The 19,546-nt window shown below is 41.7% G+C and overlaps 1 protein-coding gene across 4 annotated transcripts in view; it reads left to right on the top strand.

Moving 5' to 3' along the window:
• tub (TUB bipartite transcription factor) overlaps positions 1–19,546 on the top strand; it is a 361,133-nt gene that overhangs the window by 312,932 nt on the left and 28,655 nt on the right. For all 4 annotated transcript variants that reach the window (XM_063061893.1, XM_063061894.1, XM_063061892.1 and 1 more), the window contains 2 exons: positions 13,162–13,326; positions 17,124–17,245. In XM_063061893.1, coding sequence (XP_062917963.1) covers positions 13,162–13,326; positions 17,124–17,245 — 287 coding nt within the window. The remainder of the gene's footprint in view (positions 1–13,161; positions 13,327–17,123; positions 17,246–19,546) is intronic.

Genomic DNA, 19,546 nt, shown 5'->3' with positions numbered 1-19,546 from the left:
ACTGGAGAGGTGCAGAAGAAATTCACCAGGATATTGCCTGGAATGGAGTGTTTCAGTTATGAGAGGAGATTGGAGAGGCAGTCAACACACATCAGTGTCAGTGTCTGTTTTGCCTGAAGTGTTGGAGCTTTAGAGTGGACATGATTGAGATATACAAAATGATGAGGGTTATAGATAGAGTAGTTTAGAGGAAACTTTACCTTTTATCAAAGGTGAATAAAACTACAGAACAGCCTTGCCGACCTAGGGATCAATCAGATGAACTTTTCTGCACACCCTCTTTGACAAGCATTTCATTCTTATGCTAAGGAGACTAAAACTGCACATAAAGCTCAAAGCCCAATGAAGAGAGGCAAATCTGTAGAATGAGAAAGAGCCCATGCTACAGTCAGTCAAAAGGCAACCTCTGGATTTCAAGAACAGACTGTGACTATTGTCTTTGTTAAGTATTGCTTCTTTGTTCTGGCTATAACTAATAAATCAGTTGTGGTTTGTGGTAATCTTGAGAAAGACTCGAGTAAGTTTTGATTAAATCTTGAAGGTAAAAATAAACAATGATTTTGCAAATATTACAACACTGTAGTTTAAATTAACTTCAGGGACATACTTGTGGCTAAAATAAACCACTATGACTATATTGGTATAAACACAACAGGTTTATAAATTGTATCCAGTACAATGGCTGTTCCATGAAACTTGGAGATTTGCTGTTCAAGTGACTGCTGTTCCCCATTTTGATGACTGCATCATCTCTTCACTCTGGCTATCCTTCCTCTCAGTCTCATCTGAGTCTATAACTTCATATTAGTTTTCTTTGATGTAACATGCCTTCAATAGTGTGCCTGGCTACTTCATTTGTGGTTGTTTCAAAACTACACTTGGTGTTTTATTCATTATGAGCCGTATTGCTTTTTTGAGCACTGAGCACTTCCTTATCATCCTGTTTGTTCATTTGCACACAGCTGCTCCTTGGATACTTGTGCGAACTATTTCCCATTCTGTTTCAAATGTTGTTTGCTTCAGTGAAACAGTTCTGTGGGTGTTTCAAACCTTGCTTTAGAATTATGTACTTGTTCTGCGTCTGGCGATCTGTCTGCTTCAAACAAACCACCAGAGTCTAAATTAGTGCCCTGAACTTTACAGTCTGTGGAGTCGAATGTAATTCTGCTTCAGCACATTCTCGGTAACTGTCTTATTTTTGTCTTTCTTGATTACAGTATTTTATTTCTCAACCTTACATTATATTCATGCCTGTTGTATTTTTATCAATCTTTACTACACTGTTCCGCGACACCAACTTTAAACATACACTCACTGACCACTTTATTAGGTAAAGAGGTGGAACTTGGTCTGATCTTTTGCTGTTGTAGCCCGTCCACTTCAAGGTCTGATGTGTTGTGCATTCAGCTATGCTTTTCCGCACACCTCTGCTGTAGTGCTTGGTTATTTGAGTTACTGTCACCTTCCTGTCAGCTTGAACCAGTCTGGCTATTCTTGGCTGACTTCTCCTAATATCAAGGATTTTAGCCAACAGAACTGTCGTTCACTGGATTTTTTTTTGATTTCTACACCATCCTCTGTAAACTCTAGAGACTGTTAATCCGTAAAAATCCCAGGAGATCAGCAGTTTTTGAGATTCTCAAAACATCCTGTCTGGCACCAACAATCATTCCATGGTCAAAGTCACATTTCTTCTCCATGCTAATGTTTTGTCTGAACTACAAAGGGACCTCTAGACCATGTCTGCATGCTTTTATGTATTGGGTAGCTGCCACATAATTGACTGATTAGATATTTGCATCAATGAGAAAATGTATAGGTGTACCTAGTAAAGTGGCCACCAATTAGTGTCTCTTACACTTATTGTTCAAAACAACTTACACTTTAAGCTAGTATTAATGTTTCTGCTCTCCTACTCCTCAAAAAAAGGTACAAAAGTTTCAGGTTAACTTTCAGAAAGCTAATTAAGTTCAGAAAGATGTAATTTCCTTGCTCATTATTTCAGCAGAGAGAGAATTAATTACATTTTTACCTCACATCTGTCCAACCAAAAATGATAATTTATTAATTTTGCTGTCTTTGCCATTCTGGTTTTTGTTTTGACTAATTCTGCCTGGCAGCTGTCATCATCAGTACATAAATTGGGAAGATGACTGAGTGAAATTAAAGGAAAAGATAAAAGTTAACATTTAAAAAGATGTTGATAATAAATAAGAAACTTTTTTTATTGCAAGAATCCAACAGCCTAGAAATGCTCCAAAGCTGATGAACAGGTAGCAGCCCATGCCCCCTCCTTTCTCCCAATCAACTTCCCCTCAGTGTGAAAAATGCAAAGTCAGGGATGTAATCTAGGCTGACATTTCAATGTAGTACAGAGTAAGTGGTGCACTTTCAGATAAGGACATAAGAATCACATGGCACCAATACCATTATTTTGTATGAGAATATATTCAATTCAGCATTATTGCTTAGCTTTCATTGCTTTCAGCCACTTCTGGGATTGTACTGAGACCTGCTTTCAATAAGAAAACACGACCTTGAATATGATGTGAAAATACTGGTTTTGTTAAGATACAATTTGATATACTTGAGCTTCAGCCGTACTCAAACTATTCAGCCTACGTACTGCAGGAAAATAAGTATTTTCTACATCGTTAACTCAAAATACTTCTGGTAGGAAAGCAAAGCAGTGCAGATTGATTTCATTTTAGTCAGGAAATATGGCACCTCCCAAAATTTAGATTCTTTTGAATTTTGTAACCAACTCTTCACCTATGTATCTAACCAAACGATGACAGGACATTTGCAATTAATTCAAAAAGTAAAGTAAAACAGTTAACACTAGTTATACCTGCACCAATAACTCAGGAGAAGATGGGGCGGTGAGGTTTGTAAACCAATTTACTTCCATTAACATGACGTGGCCACTGGTTAGGAAAAAGTACCTACAAAAGGCTACAACTCATTAAAACGTGAAAATGATTGTGGGCAGAGATTGTTGAGAAACACTTTCCTTTGGTCTTTAGGACTTCATGCATAAATGGTGAAAGAAAAATGTGGATGGCTACAACTTGCAAATAAATGGGCTTGGGCTTCTCATACCAAGTTTTCAAAGATGAAGGAGTGTGTTGGTATTCAGAGATACATATTTTTCATGTTATATTTCTGGGTCAGAGGGTTACAGGTTTAAATATCACTCCAAGGACTTAATCTAGGCTGACGTTTCAACGTGGTACACAGCAAGTGGTGCACTTTCAGATAAGGACACAAGAATCAAATGACACTATTTGCGAAAGAGCAGGAGATTCTCACTGGTGTTTAGACCAAGTACAAAGGCTGCTTGGTTTTTAAACATATCTAAATGGCTTAAAATCACTGACACAGTTCATTAGACTGATGTGAACATTATACATTAGAGGCATTTAAGAAACTCTTAGATGGGTACATGGATGAAAGAAAAATGGAGGGCTCTGTAAGAGGAACAGGTTAGATTGATCTTAGAGCAACACACATCAAAGTTGCTGGTGAACGCAGCAGGCCAGGCAGCATCTATAGGAAGAGGCGCAGTCGACGTTTCAGGCCGAGACCCTTCGTCAGGACTAACTGAAGGAAGAGTGAGTAAGGGATTTGAAAGCTGGAGGGGGAGGGGGAGATGCAAAATGATAGGAGAAGACAGGAGGGGGAGGGATAGAGCCGAGAGCTGGACAGGTGATAGGCAAAAGGGATACGAGAGGATCATGGGACAGGAGGTCCGGGAAGAAAGACAAGGGGGGGGGGTGACCCAGAGGATGGGCAAGAGGTATATTCAGAGGGACAGAGGGAGAAAAAGGAGAGTGAGAGAAAGAATGTGTGCATAAAAATGAGTAACAGCTGGGGTACGAGGGGGAGGTAGGGCCTAGCGGAAGTTAGAGAAGTCAATGTTCATGCCATCAGGTTGGAGGCTACCCAGACGGAATATAAGGTGTTGTTCCTCCAACCTGAGTGTGGCTTCATCTTTACAGTAGAGGAGGCCGTGGATAGACATGTCAGAATGGGAATGGGATGTGGAATTAAAATGTGTGGCCACTGGGAGATCCTGCTTTCTCTGGCGGACAGAGCGTAGATGTTCAGCAAAGCGGTCTCCCAGTCTGCGTCGGGTCTCACCAATATATAAAAGGCCACATCGGGAGCACCGGACGCAGTATATCACCCCAGTCGACTCACAGGTGAAGTGATGCCTCACCTGGAAGGACTGTTTGGGGCCCTGAATGGTGGTAAGGGAGGAAGTGTAAGGGCATGTGTAGCACTTGTTCCGCTTACACGGATAAGTGCCAGGAGGGAGATCAGTGGGGAGGGATGGGGGGGACGAATGGACAAGGGAGTTGTGTAGGGAGCGATCCCTGCAGAATGCAGAGAGAGGGGTGAGGGAAAGATGTGCTTAGTGGTGGGATCCCGTTGGAGGTGGTGGAAGATCTTAGAGTAAGTTAAAAGGTCAGCGCAACATTTAGGCTGTGCTTTAATATTCTATGATCCATGTTCATAGAATTATAGGATGCTATCCAATTATTCTCATTCCCCAACATTCCTCCAACAATGCCACTGGAATGGTAATACTAAATGAAGGTCTGGAGTCCTATTCTGTCTGTAAGCTTATACAGTATTCGAGTGAACTTGATCACACCCAACACTTTTATTGAGATACAGCATGGAGCAGGCCCTTCTGGGCCTCAAAGCTCGCCGCCCAGCAACCCCACAGTTTAATCCTAGCCTAATCATGGAACAATTTACAATGATGAATTTCCTAGTACATCTTTGGACTGTGGGAAGAAACTGGAGCACCCAGAGAAATCCACGGGGTCACGGGGAGAACAGACAAACTCCTTACAGGCAGCGGCTGAAATTGAACCCGGGTCGCTGATACTGTAAAGCATAGTGCTAACTACTATGCTGCAGTGCTGCCCCAGGAATATTTACTCCATAACCGTTTGTTCCTGAAGTTGATCCTTCATTAGTAACATGTAAAAATAATCCTATTGGAGACCTCAAAAAAAAAAGATGCAGCCAGTTCAGTGGGACTTATAACTATAGAAGCGACTGACTGAGGGGCAGCAGATTCACTTCAGGCACTGAAGTCAGAGTTAGAGTAAGGGTTGTTTCATTAGCTGTGTAAGATGGGTGTTCTATTAAAGTAGGTAAGATAATGCTGAACTTCAAGAGTAAGTATTTTATCTCCTGCTTTCCAACAGGTCTTTCTCTTAGCAAAGTACTACTATCCACAGAACCGATAAGCTTTGCTTGTGGTACACACTGAGAGTTGACCAAATGTTTCCAGAGGCACAGCCAGTATCATTGCCAGGTCATGCTCCAGTGAACTGTGCTCCCTGATTATAATACCTGTGCTCTTAATATAGACATATCAAGTTCAGGTTTATGGTCATTCAGCCACACACCTGTATGCAGCTAAACGAAAAATGGTTCCTCTAGGGCCAAAGTGCATAACAGAGTACAGTCACACACAGCACATACAGTCAGCTCAGGTCCCTGAGTGGCAGGGCCTGAGAATTGATGGGTTGACATAAAGTGCATGGTGCATGGTTATGTAAGACTGTATAATGTTACTGGCTTATTATAATATAGTAAGCAGTAGTATAAATATGTGAAACAGCAGCAATAAAAGATGAAAAGTGACCAGTGCAGGATATGAATGTGTCTGTGAGTTGGAGGGTGATGGGGGGCGGGTAGCAGTTGCTAGGAGGTCTAACATGCTGGGGGAAGAAGCTGTTATCCAGCTGGAGAGTTCTGGTTCTTATGCTGCAGTACCTTCTGCCTGACGTCAGGAGGTCAAAAAGATGGTGGGAGTGTTGGGAGGGGCCTTTGACAATCTCAAGATGTGTTCAGGAACAATCTCACAAAGGAACTTTTGTCAAGCTGAAGAGGTTTTCTCACAAGGGTTGACTCTACTGTTCATTAACAATGGAGATAAATGTTAAAAATTGAGTTTTAGTTGATGTAAACCACTTTTGTCAACCGCATGTGCATTTTTCCCAGGATTTTACAAGCATTATCATTCACCATTGTAATGGAACTTGTGTTGTTGGGGAGAAAATAGGTTCAAACAGTTAGAAGGCACTACAAGGCAACAATTAACAATAGTGAGTATTAAAAGGTATGAATAAAAATTTACTATAAAACTGCAACAGGGACTATGTTAAATGTCAGAATCCTGTTCACTTATTTTGGTTAAAACACAGGATCAGTTTTAATACCACTGACATTATGTTATGAAACGTGTTGTTTTGTGACAGCAGTACAGTGCACGACAAAGCAATTATTCACAATTTAAAAATAAATAAATAGCGCAGAACAGGAATCTCAATTAGTAGTGTTCATGATCCCTTCAGTAATTTGAGAGTGGGGGGGAGAAGAAACTGTTCTTAAAACATAGAGTGTGGGCCTTCAGGCTCCTGATCCTCCTCCCCAATGGTAGTAATGAGACAAGGGTAAGTCCTAAGTGGTGAGGGTCCTTACCGATGGATACCAGCTTCCTGAGGCACTGCATCTTAAAGATGTCCTCAATGGTGGGGAGGCTGGTGCCACTGGCAGGCATGATGGAATGTTGCTTGAGTTTTTTTTCTTCAATGAAACAGGATGGAATCAATTTCCCTTATCTACTCTGGGTAAGTATTTAGCTTCCGTATTAATTGTAAGTTGTTCTATTATTGTCACATGTGCATGTTCCTAGCATGTTTGTTTTGCATGCCATCCATACAGAATATTTCATCACATCAGTGCACTGAGGTAGTAATGGAAGTAATGCAGAATGAAGTTGTCCAGTTACAGAGAGAGTGCAGTGCAGGCAGGCAAAGTGTAAGGCCATCTCAAGGGAAATTGTGAGGTCAAGAGTCTATCTCATCGTACTGGAGAACCATTAAATAAGTGTTGTAACAGTGGGATGGAAGGTGTGATTGAGCCTGGCGGTACATGCTTTCAGACTTGTGTAACTTTTGCCCAATAGGAAAGGCGGGGGGGGGGGGAAGAGAGAATGGCTGGGCTGGGTAGGGGGTTTGATTATACTGAGTGCCTTTCTAAAGCAGTGAGAAGTGTAGCCAGAGTCCATGAAAGAGTGGCTAGTTCCTATGATGTGCAGAGCCCTCTGGACAGCTGATTGATTGCCTTTCTTTTAATGTAGATAATTTCACATTTTCTTGGCAAAGAAATGATAAAATGGATTAAAGATAATTTCATATCCTGAACAGTGTTCTTTTGTATGACTTGCAAAATCCACAAACTAGGCTGCAACATTTCTGGCAGTTGTGATGTTATATCATCAATATAGCAATGAAGATAATAATCTCCATCACAAAGGTTGCAGAGTATCCTTCTCCCTCAGTTTAGTGTCTGCTACATTTTGTTGTGTAATGTATACTGTTGGAAATTCGCCAGTTAGCATAATAGAATTTGCATGAGTGATGGCCTTTCATGGTTGAACAGTTAGTTCAAAATGCAAAGTGTTGTTGTGAAGCTTGCAGCAGGGCAATGTATGTAGAGTTGGTGGGAAACAAATGGATTAAAAGTTAAAAAATGTTTGAAGTACCAATCTGAATAAGTGCCATTTCTATGGGGAAAATGATGGACTTTCATGTCAAAAACATTCAATTTATTCATTGACCTTCATTTGAAGTGGTATGGACAAGAGTGTTGGTCGCAAGTCCTGATAACGATAGATTGTTTTGAGTGAGAAACATGGATGTAGTGAGGAGAGCAGTATCTTGTGATTATAGTGTTTAAGGGATATGATATTTAAGATCCAGTCATTTACCTTAAACGTGTGAGGTCCTTATACTTCTCCTGGCACATATCCACATCCTAGATCTACAATCCTAGCATTAACTTTCATGGCTACCTACTGCCACTACAGTTTCATCATGTATCTAGGGAGATGCTACCTTTTCTGAGGAACCTTGTTCCTGCTTCCTCCTTTCTATCTCTTCTGTTGTGGCATCCACTAGACTGTAAGCCTTCACGTTCACATGGAATGATGATTCCCAGGAGTTCCCGTTGAAAGCACTGCCAATCAACAATAGAAGTAACTTCAGCTCATATTTCCACCAACAGCAATGGCTGTTAGAGTCATGGTCAAAGTGTCAATCAGCACAAAAACAGGCTATACCGCCCCATGTTAATGCTTAGCCTTGCACCCATCTATAGTAATTCTATTTACTTACATGATTGAAACGTATAAGATCCTAAAGGGATTGGACAGACTAGATGCAGGAAGATTGTTCCCGATGTTGGGGAAGTCCAGAACGAGGGGTCACAGTTTGAGGATAGAGGGGAAGCCTTTTAGGACCGAGATTAGGAAAAACTTCTTCACACAGAGAGTGGTGAATCTGTGGAATTCTCTGCCACAGGAAACTGTTGAGGCCAGTTCATTGGCTATCTTTAAGAGGGAGTTAGATATGGCCCTTTTGGCTACGGGGGTCAGGGGGTATGGAGGGAAGGCTGGGGCGGGGTTCTGAGTTGGATGATCAGCCATGATCATAATAAATGGCGGTGCAGCCTCGAAGGGCCGAATGGCCTACTCCTGCACCTATTTTCTATGTTTCTATGTTTCTATTTTCTGCTTCAACCCACCCTGTCCGCACATTCTTCTCATTGACTGGCCCATTTCCAATCACCCTGCTCTCCCTGCTTCAGCCTACGTCCGGTTACACTAACACATCCCTTGGTCAGCCCCCTTCACTCTGTCCATCCCTGCTTTTGGTTCACCCAATGCGGTCTGCACCCATCCTGGGGCATTCCTTTCAAGTTCGCGCGAGCTCCGCCTTCCTTCTCCCTTTCAGTTACGCATCCAGTTTGCCAGACCCCCTCAGGGTTCTCCTGCTGCTCCCTCTGTGCCTCTTCCCGGTGCCCGCTGCCTCCGTGCCCTGGTAGTTCACCCTCACCTCGTTCTGCCTTCAGTGCAAGCTGGTTAATGATTCGCACGACCTGGTGCGCTGGATCACAAACAAGAAAATCTGCCGATGCTGGAAATCCGAGTGACACACACAAGATGCTGGAGGAACTCAGCAGGCCAGGCAGCACCTTTGGAGCCGAAACGTCGACTGTACTCCTTTCCACAGATGTAGCCCGGCCTGCTGAGTTCTTCCAGCATCTAGTCTGGTGCACTGGATGTCGCTTCGTTCCGCTTCCAATCACCTAGCTTTCCCTGCTTCGCCCTATGGCCGATTACTGTTGCACATTTTGTAGTCTGTTGCTCTTCCACATGTATTACAACTAATTGCCTGACATAGGCAGGGTGGAGTTTGCATAGACCTGAAAGGATAAAGGGTGGGTTGCTATTCCTCTTCTGTGCTATTTATTTATTTTTTTTATTGTGAATAATTTCTTTATCTTGCACTGTACTGCTGTCACAAAACAACACATTTCTTAACATAATATCAGTGGTATTAAAACTGATTCTGGTTTTTAAACAAAATAAGTGAACAGGCCATCACCTCATCAGGACCGCACGCTCCGCTCTGCAGTCGCCCTGCTGAGTTCGCCTGAGCTTCACCCACCCTTTATCCTTTCAGGTCTACGCGAGCTCCACCCCGCTGTGTCCGCATCCAGTGTGCCAGATTCCCCTCGGCATTATGCTGCTGCTCCATCTGCACTTCTTCCTGCTGCTCGGTGCCTCTGGGCTCGTGGTTCACTCTGCTGCTTCGCTTCTCCAAGCTTCACTCTACCTGGTTCGATGCCCCGCACCGCATTGCATTTAACACCGCACTTCCGATAAACCTTGCTGTCCCTGCTTTAGCCAACAGCCGATTACAGCTGAACATGCCTTTGTTAGTCACCCCCATCACTCTCTCTAATCCTGCTCTTGGTTTACGCTACGTGGACCGCATCCATCCTGACGCATTGTGCCGCTTCCTTTCAGGACCACACGAACCCCAGCTTGCCTCTCCTCTTCAGGCCCATCCCCGTTGGTCAGCTCCCCCCAGGTTAATCCTGCTCGTTCCTCAGCGCTTCATAGTTCGCTGTGACTTCTCAGCTTGTTCACGTTGCACCGTACCGGTGCACTGGTTCATTGTCTCATTGCATTTGGCCCCACTTCCGAATACCCCGCTCTCCCTAATTCAGACTTCAGCCCATTATTGTTATACATTATTTGGTTAGTCGCCCTCCTCGCTCGGTCTAACCCTGCTCCTGGGCCACCAAGCCTCCATACTGCCTGAACTCCACTCTGCCTTCTCCTAGCAGCTTTAGGAAACCCAGACCTGCTGGTTCAAGTAGTGGTGACCATAGCTTCTTGCCATTAATTTGAGTGTTTAGACTTGCCCCCCAAAAGCAGGGTACTGCTTTTATATGGAGCTGCTGAGAAAAAGTGTTATCTAACTCCCTGTGAAGTGCTGACTGTGAGATTTCAAAGTGATAATGCAATCATTATTCAATGCTGATCAGTTGTTTCAGATATCCTAGGGTACCTTACAGTATGACTTAAATTTCTTCTGGACCCATGAGCACGACAGGCCTTTTTACAGAAATTGTCCATTACCAAGTGGCATTAATGCACATGCCAACCATTTTCAGTTAAAAGGCAGATTCAACGTGTATTTCTGTGTTAACATTTCAAAAAAGATTAGTTCTTTTAACTGTGGTGAGAGTTGTCATAATGAATCAATCCAACTGATTAAAGAACTGGAAGGCTATCCAAGTGTTGAGCAATAGCCTTTCCCTGCTTTCCTTTACAAAGAAATTTGAAACAGAGTAATTGTAGATGGCTTCTTTCAATCTGTATTTATTAACAGATATAGCATATATAACAACTAACTCCTTCCTTCATAGGAACTTTTAGTTTTATTTGAATATTTTTGACAATTGATTACATTTGATTTTTCTTCACTAATTGGAATGTTTCACGATGTGACTATATTGACTGACTGACTTTTAAATCACTGTCTAAAGTGAACTAGAAAAATTTACAGAAGAGGTTGTATTAGTGATGAGTTTACTTAATTTTTTTCTGAAGAACCATGTCTAATTGTATTCCTAGAAGGGAGAATACGGACTATTGACCTATTTCATCGTGGTATTCTCCACTTAAATTCTGTAATTTTGAAAGCTGAGAGGTAATTTGTCACCATACAGTAACTAGACAGATAGCTATAATAGACTAGCCAACATCCACAAATGTGAAGTAATATAAATAATCTATCTGCACAATCGTCTGCAAGAACCAGACTGAAAGCAGTCATACTCAATTAAGAGCACAAAATTTAGTCCCTGCCAATTCCTGAAAATCTTCTGGTGCATTGTTTTTCTAAATGGCTGCAGTACACAGTTTTTACTGTGAGTTTGATTTTCATTTTAAGAAATATAAGATTAACCTTTTCTGATGGCTCAAAAGAGCAACTAGTTTATTTTCTAAAACCGCAAACAACAGGAATTCTGCAGATGCTGGAAATTCAAGCAACACATATCAAAGTTGCTGGTGAACGCAGCAGGCCAGGCAGCATCTCTAGGAAGAGGTACAGTTGACGTTTCAGGCCGAGACCCTTCTACATTTCTTTCTTTTTCCTTGTGACAGAGAATAAGGCCATTCTGCCCACTGAGTCTTTACCATCTCACTAGTTGTCCCATTTCCTCACTGTAACATATTCTCTCTCATATGCCCATGATTTTAAATAATCAGAAACAGTGATTATACAAACATTATACAAAGGTATAGAAATGGTAACCTTTATCGTCAGTATAATTATTTTCAATCACCACACTAAGGTTTTACAAACTGAAAATATCCAAGTTTACAGCAGGTGAATTTAAATCTAAGCTGATATAAAGACAAGTTACTGTTTTGGAAGATTGCTTTATTAAAATATCACCTGATTCTTTTCTCATTAAAAAGAGGAAGAGTTAAATCAGCATTTCATGTTGATGATTGAATTATCATAAAGGATAAAAAGTTACATTTTGCAAATTAGTATGATAAAATAGGGGTTACTTTACCAGTTAAGGAAATTAAATTTTAAGTGTCATATTTAAGAGCCTGCAGTTCCTTTTTTTTACATATTTAAAATGAATGTAACCCTTTCCAGGATTACTGACAGACCTTAAAAATCAAAAAGTCATTTAGCTGCAAATATCAGTCGTCTTTAGATGGTTGAAGGAGCATGTGGTGGCAGGCAATTGTGTGATTCGGTACACACATTTTTGTGACTTTGTCAAAGGAAGAAGAATGAAACCCGTGATCTTATTAATGAAATAAACCAGTAGCTGGGTATCCCTCATCCTTAATTCATTAATGCCATCCATTTTAGTTTTCTCGTCCTTCGCCTGATCGAGGAAACTCAGTGGCACAGCACTGGAGACTTGGGTTGAATCCTGACCTCAGGTACTATCAGTGTGCAGTTGTAGGCTTCTGGGTTACCTCATACCTCCTAGGTGTGTGGGTTTGTAGGTTAATTTACCACTGTAAATTGTCCATCGTGAGTAGGTGGGTGGTTGAATCAAAGGGGAATTGATGAGAAGGTGGGGAGAACTTAATAAAATGGGACTGATACAGGATATGGTTGTAATGAGGGCAAGTAGGGTTAGTGCAGATGTGTGGGAATGTTAGCATGGATGTGTGGGCTTGTGAGCCATTTCTGTGCTGTACAATTCTATGACTTTATGACTGTAGCATGATGGTCAGCAGGACTCACTGAAGGACCTGTTCCTTTGCTGTCTCTCTCTATGAATCTGTCTTTCAGTAAGAATAATCAAATGATTTGGTGCAGCTAGATAAAGGAACATTCCTTCTCTTGTAGAAGTAGTGGTGTATTTATCTCCAATATGCTTTCAGCCTAATTCTCTACCTCCATGTTTATCATAAATCCTGTACTCAGAGATAAAAACAAATGTCTGCAGGAACTCAATGGGTCAGGCAGCATTTCTGAAGCCAGAGGGGCAGTTAGTATTTTGTGAGACCAGCAGCTTGTTTTTTGCTCCAGCTTATAGTATCTGCGGTGTCTTGTGTCTCCATTGTACTCAGAGTCACCCTTGATCGGCTTTCTTTGGAATATATCCAAGATGAACTGCAGTAATTAATTAGCGGCCTTTCTATCTTAGTTTGGATTTTCAGTACTCATTTAACCTAAAATCGTAAAAATGAAGAAATATTTTGCTTTAATATTTAGTTCATCTCTTTTGACCCACCAGGAATCGATGGCCCAGCGGCGTTTCAGGATGATGTCCAGGAGGTGGGAAGTCAAGTTCAAATTCTCACTGTAGGTCAGTCCAGCAACGAAGATGAGGATACTGACACAGCAGCCAGTGTGCAGCAGGCCTCAAAGCAGGACCTTAGAGCAACAATGCAAAAGAAAGGTGAATTAATACGTTTTGCTTGTCAAACAATAAACACAGAAAACTAGATATTGCTCTGAAATAAACTAACCCAATCTATTTTAGTCGGGGGGGGGAAGCATTGTTTTGTGCTAAATTTCACTCTGTTGTTTGAATCTAGTAAGGGGGAGGGGATGTTGTTGATGGGAATGTGAGGAAAATAAAACACAAACACGAGGAAAACTGCAGATGCTGGAAATCCAAGCAACACACACACAAAATGCTGGTGAACGCAGCAAGCCAGGCAGCATCTTTAGGAAGAGTTATAGTCGACGTTTCGGGCCGAGATCCTTCATCAGGACTAACCGAAAGAAGAGATAGTAGGAGATTTGAAAGTGAGAGGGGGAGAGGAGATCCAAAATGATAGGAGAGGACAGGAGGGGGAGGGATGGAACTAAGAGCTGGAAAGTTGATTGGCAAAAGGGATACGAGGCTGGAGAAGGGAGAGGATCATGGGACAGGAGGCCTAGGGAGAAAGAAAGGGGGAGAGGAGCACAGAGGATGGGCAAGGAGTTATAGTGAGAGGGACAGAGGGAGAAAAAAAGAGAGAATGAATGAATGAACAAATAAATAAATAAGTGATGGGGGTACGAAGGGGAGGTGGGGCATTAGCGGAAGTTAGAGACGTCAACGTTCATGCTATCAGGTTGGAGGCTACCCAGATGGAATATCCATGTCCCATTCCCATTCTCCCAGTGGCCACATATTTTAATTCCACGTCCCATTCCCATTCTGATATGTCTATCCACAGCCTACTCTACTGTAAAGATGAAGCCACACTCAGGTTGGAAAAACAACACCTTATGTACCTCTTACTATAGATGCTGCCTGGCCTGCTGCGTTCACCAGCATTTTTTTGTGTGTGTTGAGGAAAATAAAATGGGATTATTGTGGCGTTACTGGTATTAATAGCTGCTTGTTGATAGGTGCAGTCTTGCTGAGTTGAAGGGCTTGTGGCAGATAGTCAGAAAGCCACCCACTTAACTAGCATGATTTTTTCACTTTCATAGCTAGGAGAACAACTATTTAATAATGTTTGGAATACCACTAAGGACACAAACTAGAAAACATAAAGGATATTTTCACAAAAGAACCAAAAGGTTTTTTTTGCAGAGGGTGGTTCTGAATTCAATTCCAGTCCACAAAAGGTTGGACCTACGAGATCACTATCTATCCACATTCCCCAACCCTGTTCCGTGGTGCTGAAACAGGTCATTACAAGTAAATATCACGAGATCTAATTCTGGGAATTTGTGTCATTAGGACACTTCAATAGGAACCAAGTCCTGTCATTTGTTTAATTTCTTAAAGTTTCCCTCTTATATTTGTGTTTTGAAATGGAGTCCTTATCTAAATCTGTTTAGGATTAAGTTATTCATTTCCTTTCAAGTAGTAAATTTACGTTGTAAATACTATCTCCAACTTAGTCATTTCATGGAGGTCCCTGATATTCTCCTTTGTGTGTGTGCTGTCTTTCACACACACCTTGCTCAGGTCATCTGGCCTCAGAGCCTAGTTTACTAGTTTCTGGGCTGAGGCTTCCACAGGGAAAACACCTCTCAAATGATCAATGATGCTCAGACCATTACTGAGACTTCCCAATCAACATTGTCAGGTTCCGTACCAGGATTTAGTTTCAGACTCCAGGATTGCCAGCTATCAAAAATTGACAAGTTGATTTTATTATGAAGTTCCCAATGCATCAAGTAAGTTTCCCGTTTCCATTACAATATTTATTGATTGGAATTATGTAGCAAAAATACGATGCAACACAATCAAATGTCTGATTGCTGCTATTTATTCTAATCTAACAACAATGTTTTCAGTATTCAAATCTCCTACTCCACTCTACCGTAGGTTCAGATGGATGCCATTGGTCGCTCCAACTCATTTGTTCCTCCAGCAAGCGCTCTACCACTCAGGGGCAACTCACCATGCAGGATTTCTGTTCCTGTTCACTAATGTGACTGTACCCCTCACCAAAAAGCCTTCTGCTGCTGTTGTATTTTTACCCTTCTTGGACAAGCTATTGCTCCATTCTTAAAAGGAAATGTATTCCATGTGTCTGATCTTATAAAAGTTTGAAAAAGTTCAAAAGTAAATTAATAATGCATACATATACAACCTTGAAATACATTTTCCTGCAGGATCACACAGAAAAATAAAGAAATACAAAAGAATCCATGGAAAAAAATGTACATAACAGAGACAGAGTTGTTGGAAGTCTACAGACTGTGAGTCAGTTCAGCAATGAGGCAGGTGAAGCCATCCCCACCAGTCTGGGAGCCCAGTGGTTGTAGGGCGATAACTGTTCCTGAACCTGGTGGCATGGAACCCAAGACTCCTGCACCTCCTGCCCAATGGTGGTAGTAAGAAGAGAGGGAGGCGGGTCAAACACAGCCAGACAGGACGGGCTCAGGTGGAAGATCTTGGTTGGACAGAGTGGTGAACATTGGTTTGTTTTCTGTTGTCATGCCTCAGCACTTTAATCCTCTTTGAGTCCGGCCCTATGCCCCCTCTTCAGCTAATGGCCATACCCGCATTCCTGAGAGTCATGTTCACCGAATCCTTCAGGAGATCATAAAATCACTAGTTCATTTAGATGTTTCTAGGGTACATTTCTTAAAAGGAAATGACAGGCTGCAGATTTATGCAATCTTAGTTCAGAAGTAGCTCTAGTAGAATATCAGCAAGAGTAACTACCAGATGGTGGCATGCTGAAACACAGCAACCTCTTCTAGGCCAACCACAGGTGTTTTTAACTTTTTTAAATGGCTTTTTATGATCGTAAGCGAACGCTGGACATTAAGAACTTAAAATACTGCAGGTATTCCCCATCAGCAAGTTGCTTGTTGGTGGAGGAGCTGAACTTAACGCAGACTTTGTTGCGGCCTGCTACCAAAAGGCATCGGAGTTGATGCACAAAGGTGGTCTGCAGTCTGACAACGGGAGATTGGCTCGGACGTTTTTCTTGTTGGGCATTGATAATGTAAAATACTGCAAGTCCGGTTCACTTGTTTATTGGTGAGACCAGAAACGGGGCAGCTGTGTGTCCTTGGTTGCAGCAAGGACTAGGCTTCATGCCGTGGACTTGCTGCTGCAGCAGTCTAGGAGGGGAGACACCAGAAGCAGCGTAGCGCAGCACCTGTGCTGGATCGGGGGCTGGTCCCACTCTTCAGTGCTGCTCTCCTGTGTTTACTCCCTGGAATACAAGCTGGATTGCATGCATCCATGCGGAGGTTTGTCTGCGGACTACTAAGAACTGCTTGTTCTTGCTGACAACATCCATGCATCATCAATTTACGGACATGTCAGACAGGGATTTGGACTATATGTATATTTTTGTGTGAGTGTATGTTTACTGCTGTCTTAGATGTTCAATGTGTGCCTTGTGTGTTTTGACTGTACTGTGTTTTACACCTTTGTCCTGGAAGAATGCTGTTTTGATTGGCTGTATTCATGTACGTTTGAATGATAGTTAAACTTGAACTTAAATATCATACACTGTGCTGTGGATACATGCAGAACATTAAGCTTTAGATTGAGCTCCTCCGGATTTTATGATTAGGATAATATCTTTTTAGAGATTCTTGATACGCCAAGAGTGCAATTTCATGAAACCTACCTTCAAATATTTGCATCTCTGGGATTAATCACACTCTTAATAGAAGGTTAATCTTGTGTCTTAAAAATGTTCCATTGTAGGTACAAGTTTTAAATATGGACTCTCTGCATGATTATGGAAGTTGATCATTAACAGATTCCCTTTCCCTCGGCAGGCATTTCCAGTAGCATGAATTTTGATGAGGAAGAGGATGAAGAAGATGAAGTCAGCTCCAGCTCTTCCCAAGTGAATTGTAATACCAGGCCAGGCTCCGCTTCCAGTAAAAAATCCAATAAGGTGTGATTGTGAATAATTTCATTGTTGTTCAATGTTTATTGAGTGGTAAAGTGAAAGATTAAGGAAGCAAAATAATAATCTTCCTATCTCCAAGTTTTATTTTAGCCTCTTTATTATTTTGATAACATGCTTTCCCCCACTTTGTTATCATTTACAAATAAAGGCCTTTCCTTCCAGTGGAGAGTATTTGAGGAGTGAGCCAATTTAGTTTCTTCCATTCTGATCTCTGTAGAACTTAACAGCATGATAGCATGCTCTGTATATTAAATATAAGGATCCTGGTTGAAATAAAGTTGATTGCCAGAGATTGATAGTAGGCAATTGCCTCACATTCAACATAAATTATGATCTGCACTCAGCAAACTTGCTGGTGCGGGGGCTGGAATTGGTGCAGTAGCTCAGTGAAATATGTCTCATTTCTTCTGCCATGATTGCATCTCTCAGCTGTATAATATGTGACAATCATCTATTTGATTCAGTCCATTGTTGAAACTTTAAATCGCGGCAAGCATTTTTCACTGTAATGAAATTCCCTTTTCTGACCTTCACCCACTTAAAATGAAGTTAAATCCAAGATTCATTATGAAATTTTCAGCCAAGGCTAAAATTAAACTTTTAATTTTCTGTAACTTACATCAGTGCTTGCTCCATTATGTAATCTTAAATCTATTCTTCACCGCAGTAAAACTCCAAAAGGAAATGGAGCAGTACCAATCACCATTTGCTGGTTTTCTGAGCTCATTGATGTCTGATAGTATTGATTGAGAAGGACTGTGGAGAATCCTCCTAATTTTGGCTGTCTGGAAATGCTTTTCCCCATATTTTTTGTGGTATTAGGTCCACAACAGGTCCTGTATCATTCCAGAGATGAAATAAACGGGGCTGCAAGATTCCTCTGGCATTATTTTCAACTCTTGCACTGTTGCACCTCACCTTCAACAAACTACCTGCTAGACTTGATAGGACCTCTTGGGTTTTGGAAATTATTGTACATTTGTCACTTCCACTCCAGAACTTATGTCACCTCAACTTCAGTAATTAAGCTGCATTAGGCAACATCTATTTGCAGATGCGTTTGTCTGATCAATGTTCAACTTGTCATTGATTTTTTCACTGTAGCCTAGAAGAGGATGTGTCTCAACAAGTAAATCCTGTCTACCAACCTGTCCCTACCTCTCTAGATCCACAATAAGATCCTGGAAATGGTTGACTACTTCCTTGTCACTGGTAATGCCTCTTAGCAAAGGCAAACATTGATGGTGGAGTTTGTACCCTGATGCTTTGTCTTTAGCACATCAGCAATTTAGCGCAGGTCATCTGAAGAAAAAAGTTGTTGATGATCAGGATCTTAGTTCTGGTGTAAAGATTGTTGTCTGCTAGGCAGCAATGATTTCTGCTCTCCTACCCACTTCAGAGACTCAGATATGCCAACCAATGGTATCAACCAATGTTGACCCTGCAAAGGAGAGTCAAATGGGAGTAGTGTCGAATTAGTGTAAATGGATCAACAGTCAGCATGCATTCAGTGAGTCGAGAGGCCTGTCCACGTCTGACTTGATTACATAATTAACTCAGCCCTGTGTTCACTGTGCAGTCACAACTAGATACCCTCACTTATATTGTATAACAGAGTAATCCACTGTATTCCGTCTGACACATTTAGATCAGCCCAGCTTGCCAGCAGGAGGCTGGATGATCCATGCCAGGGCCTGCAGAGTAGAAAAGTGGGCAAGCGTTCTCCCAACAAAAAAATTTATTGACTTTCATCTTATTCCATTATCTTAAATTCTGCTATCCTCGAAACTCTAATGTTTGGTTTAAAGCTTTCCAAACCAAGGCCATAGCAACAAAAATTCCATTTACCCAACAGGGAGTGATCACCATCAGGACACAGCTCCCTTATTCATCTCTAGACAATGAAAGTACACATCAGAAGGATATGGGCAACATAGTGATGCAAGAATTTACTGCCAAGCAGCTACAGTCACCTGTCTTCAGTCCTGACCTCCGTGCTACCTATGTGGAGTTCTTTCTGTGACCACGATAGTTTCCTCTGGCTGTTCTGGTTTCCTGCACATCATAACGACGTGCAGGTTGAAAGGTTAATTGGCCATTGTGAATTGCATATGGGTTGTAAAATTGATGGCAGTATGGGGTGACAAAATGACACAGGAAATCAGTGGGGTAATGGGATTGCTCCATGAGGGGGTATAGTCTTGATAGGCTGAATGGCCCTCTCCTATGCCAGGTGGAAATTATATAGATGACTTAATTTTTGAAAGATATCCCAACTTTTCTTTT

Source organism: Mobula hypostoma, chromosome 11 (assembly GCF_963921235.1).
Source record: "Mobula hypostoma chromosome 11, sMobHyp1.1, whole genome shotgun sequence".
NCBI classification, from domain to species: Eukaryota; Metazoa; Chordata; class Chondrichthyes; order Myliobatiformes; family Myliobatidae; genus Mobula; species Mobula hypostoma.
Note: the sequence above shows the minus strand (reverse complement) of the source record. Positions and strands in the feature narration are given on the sequence as shown.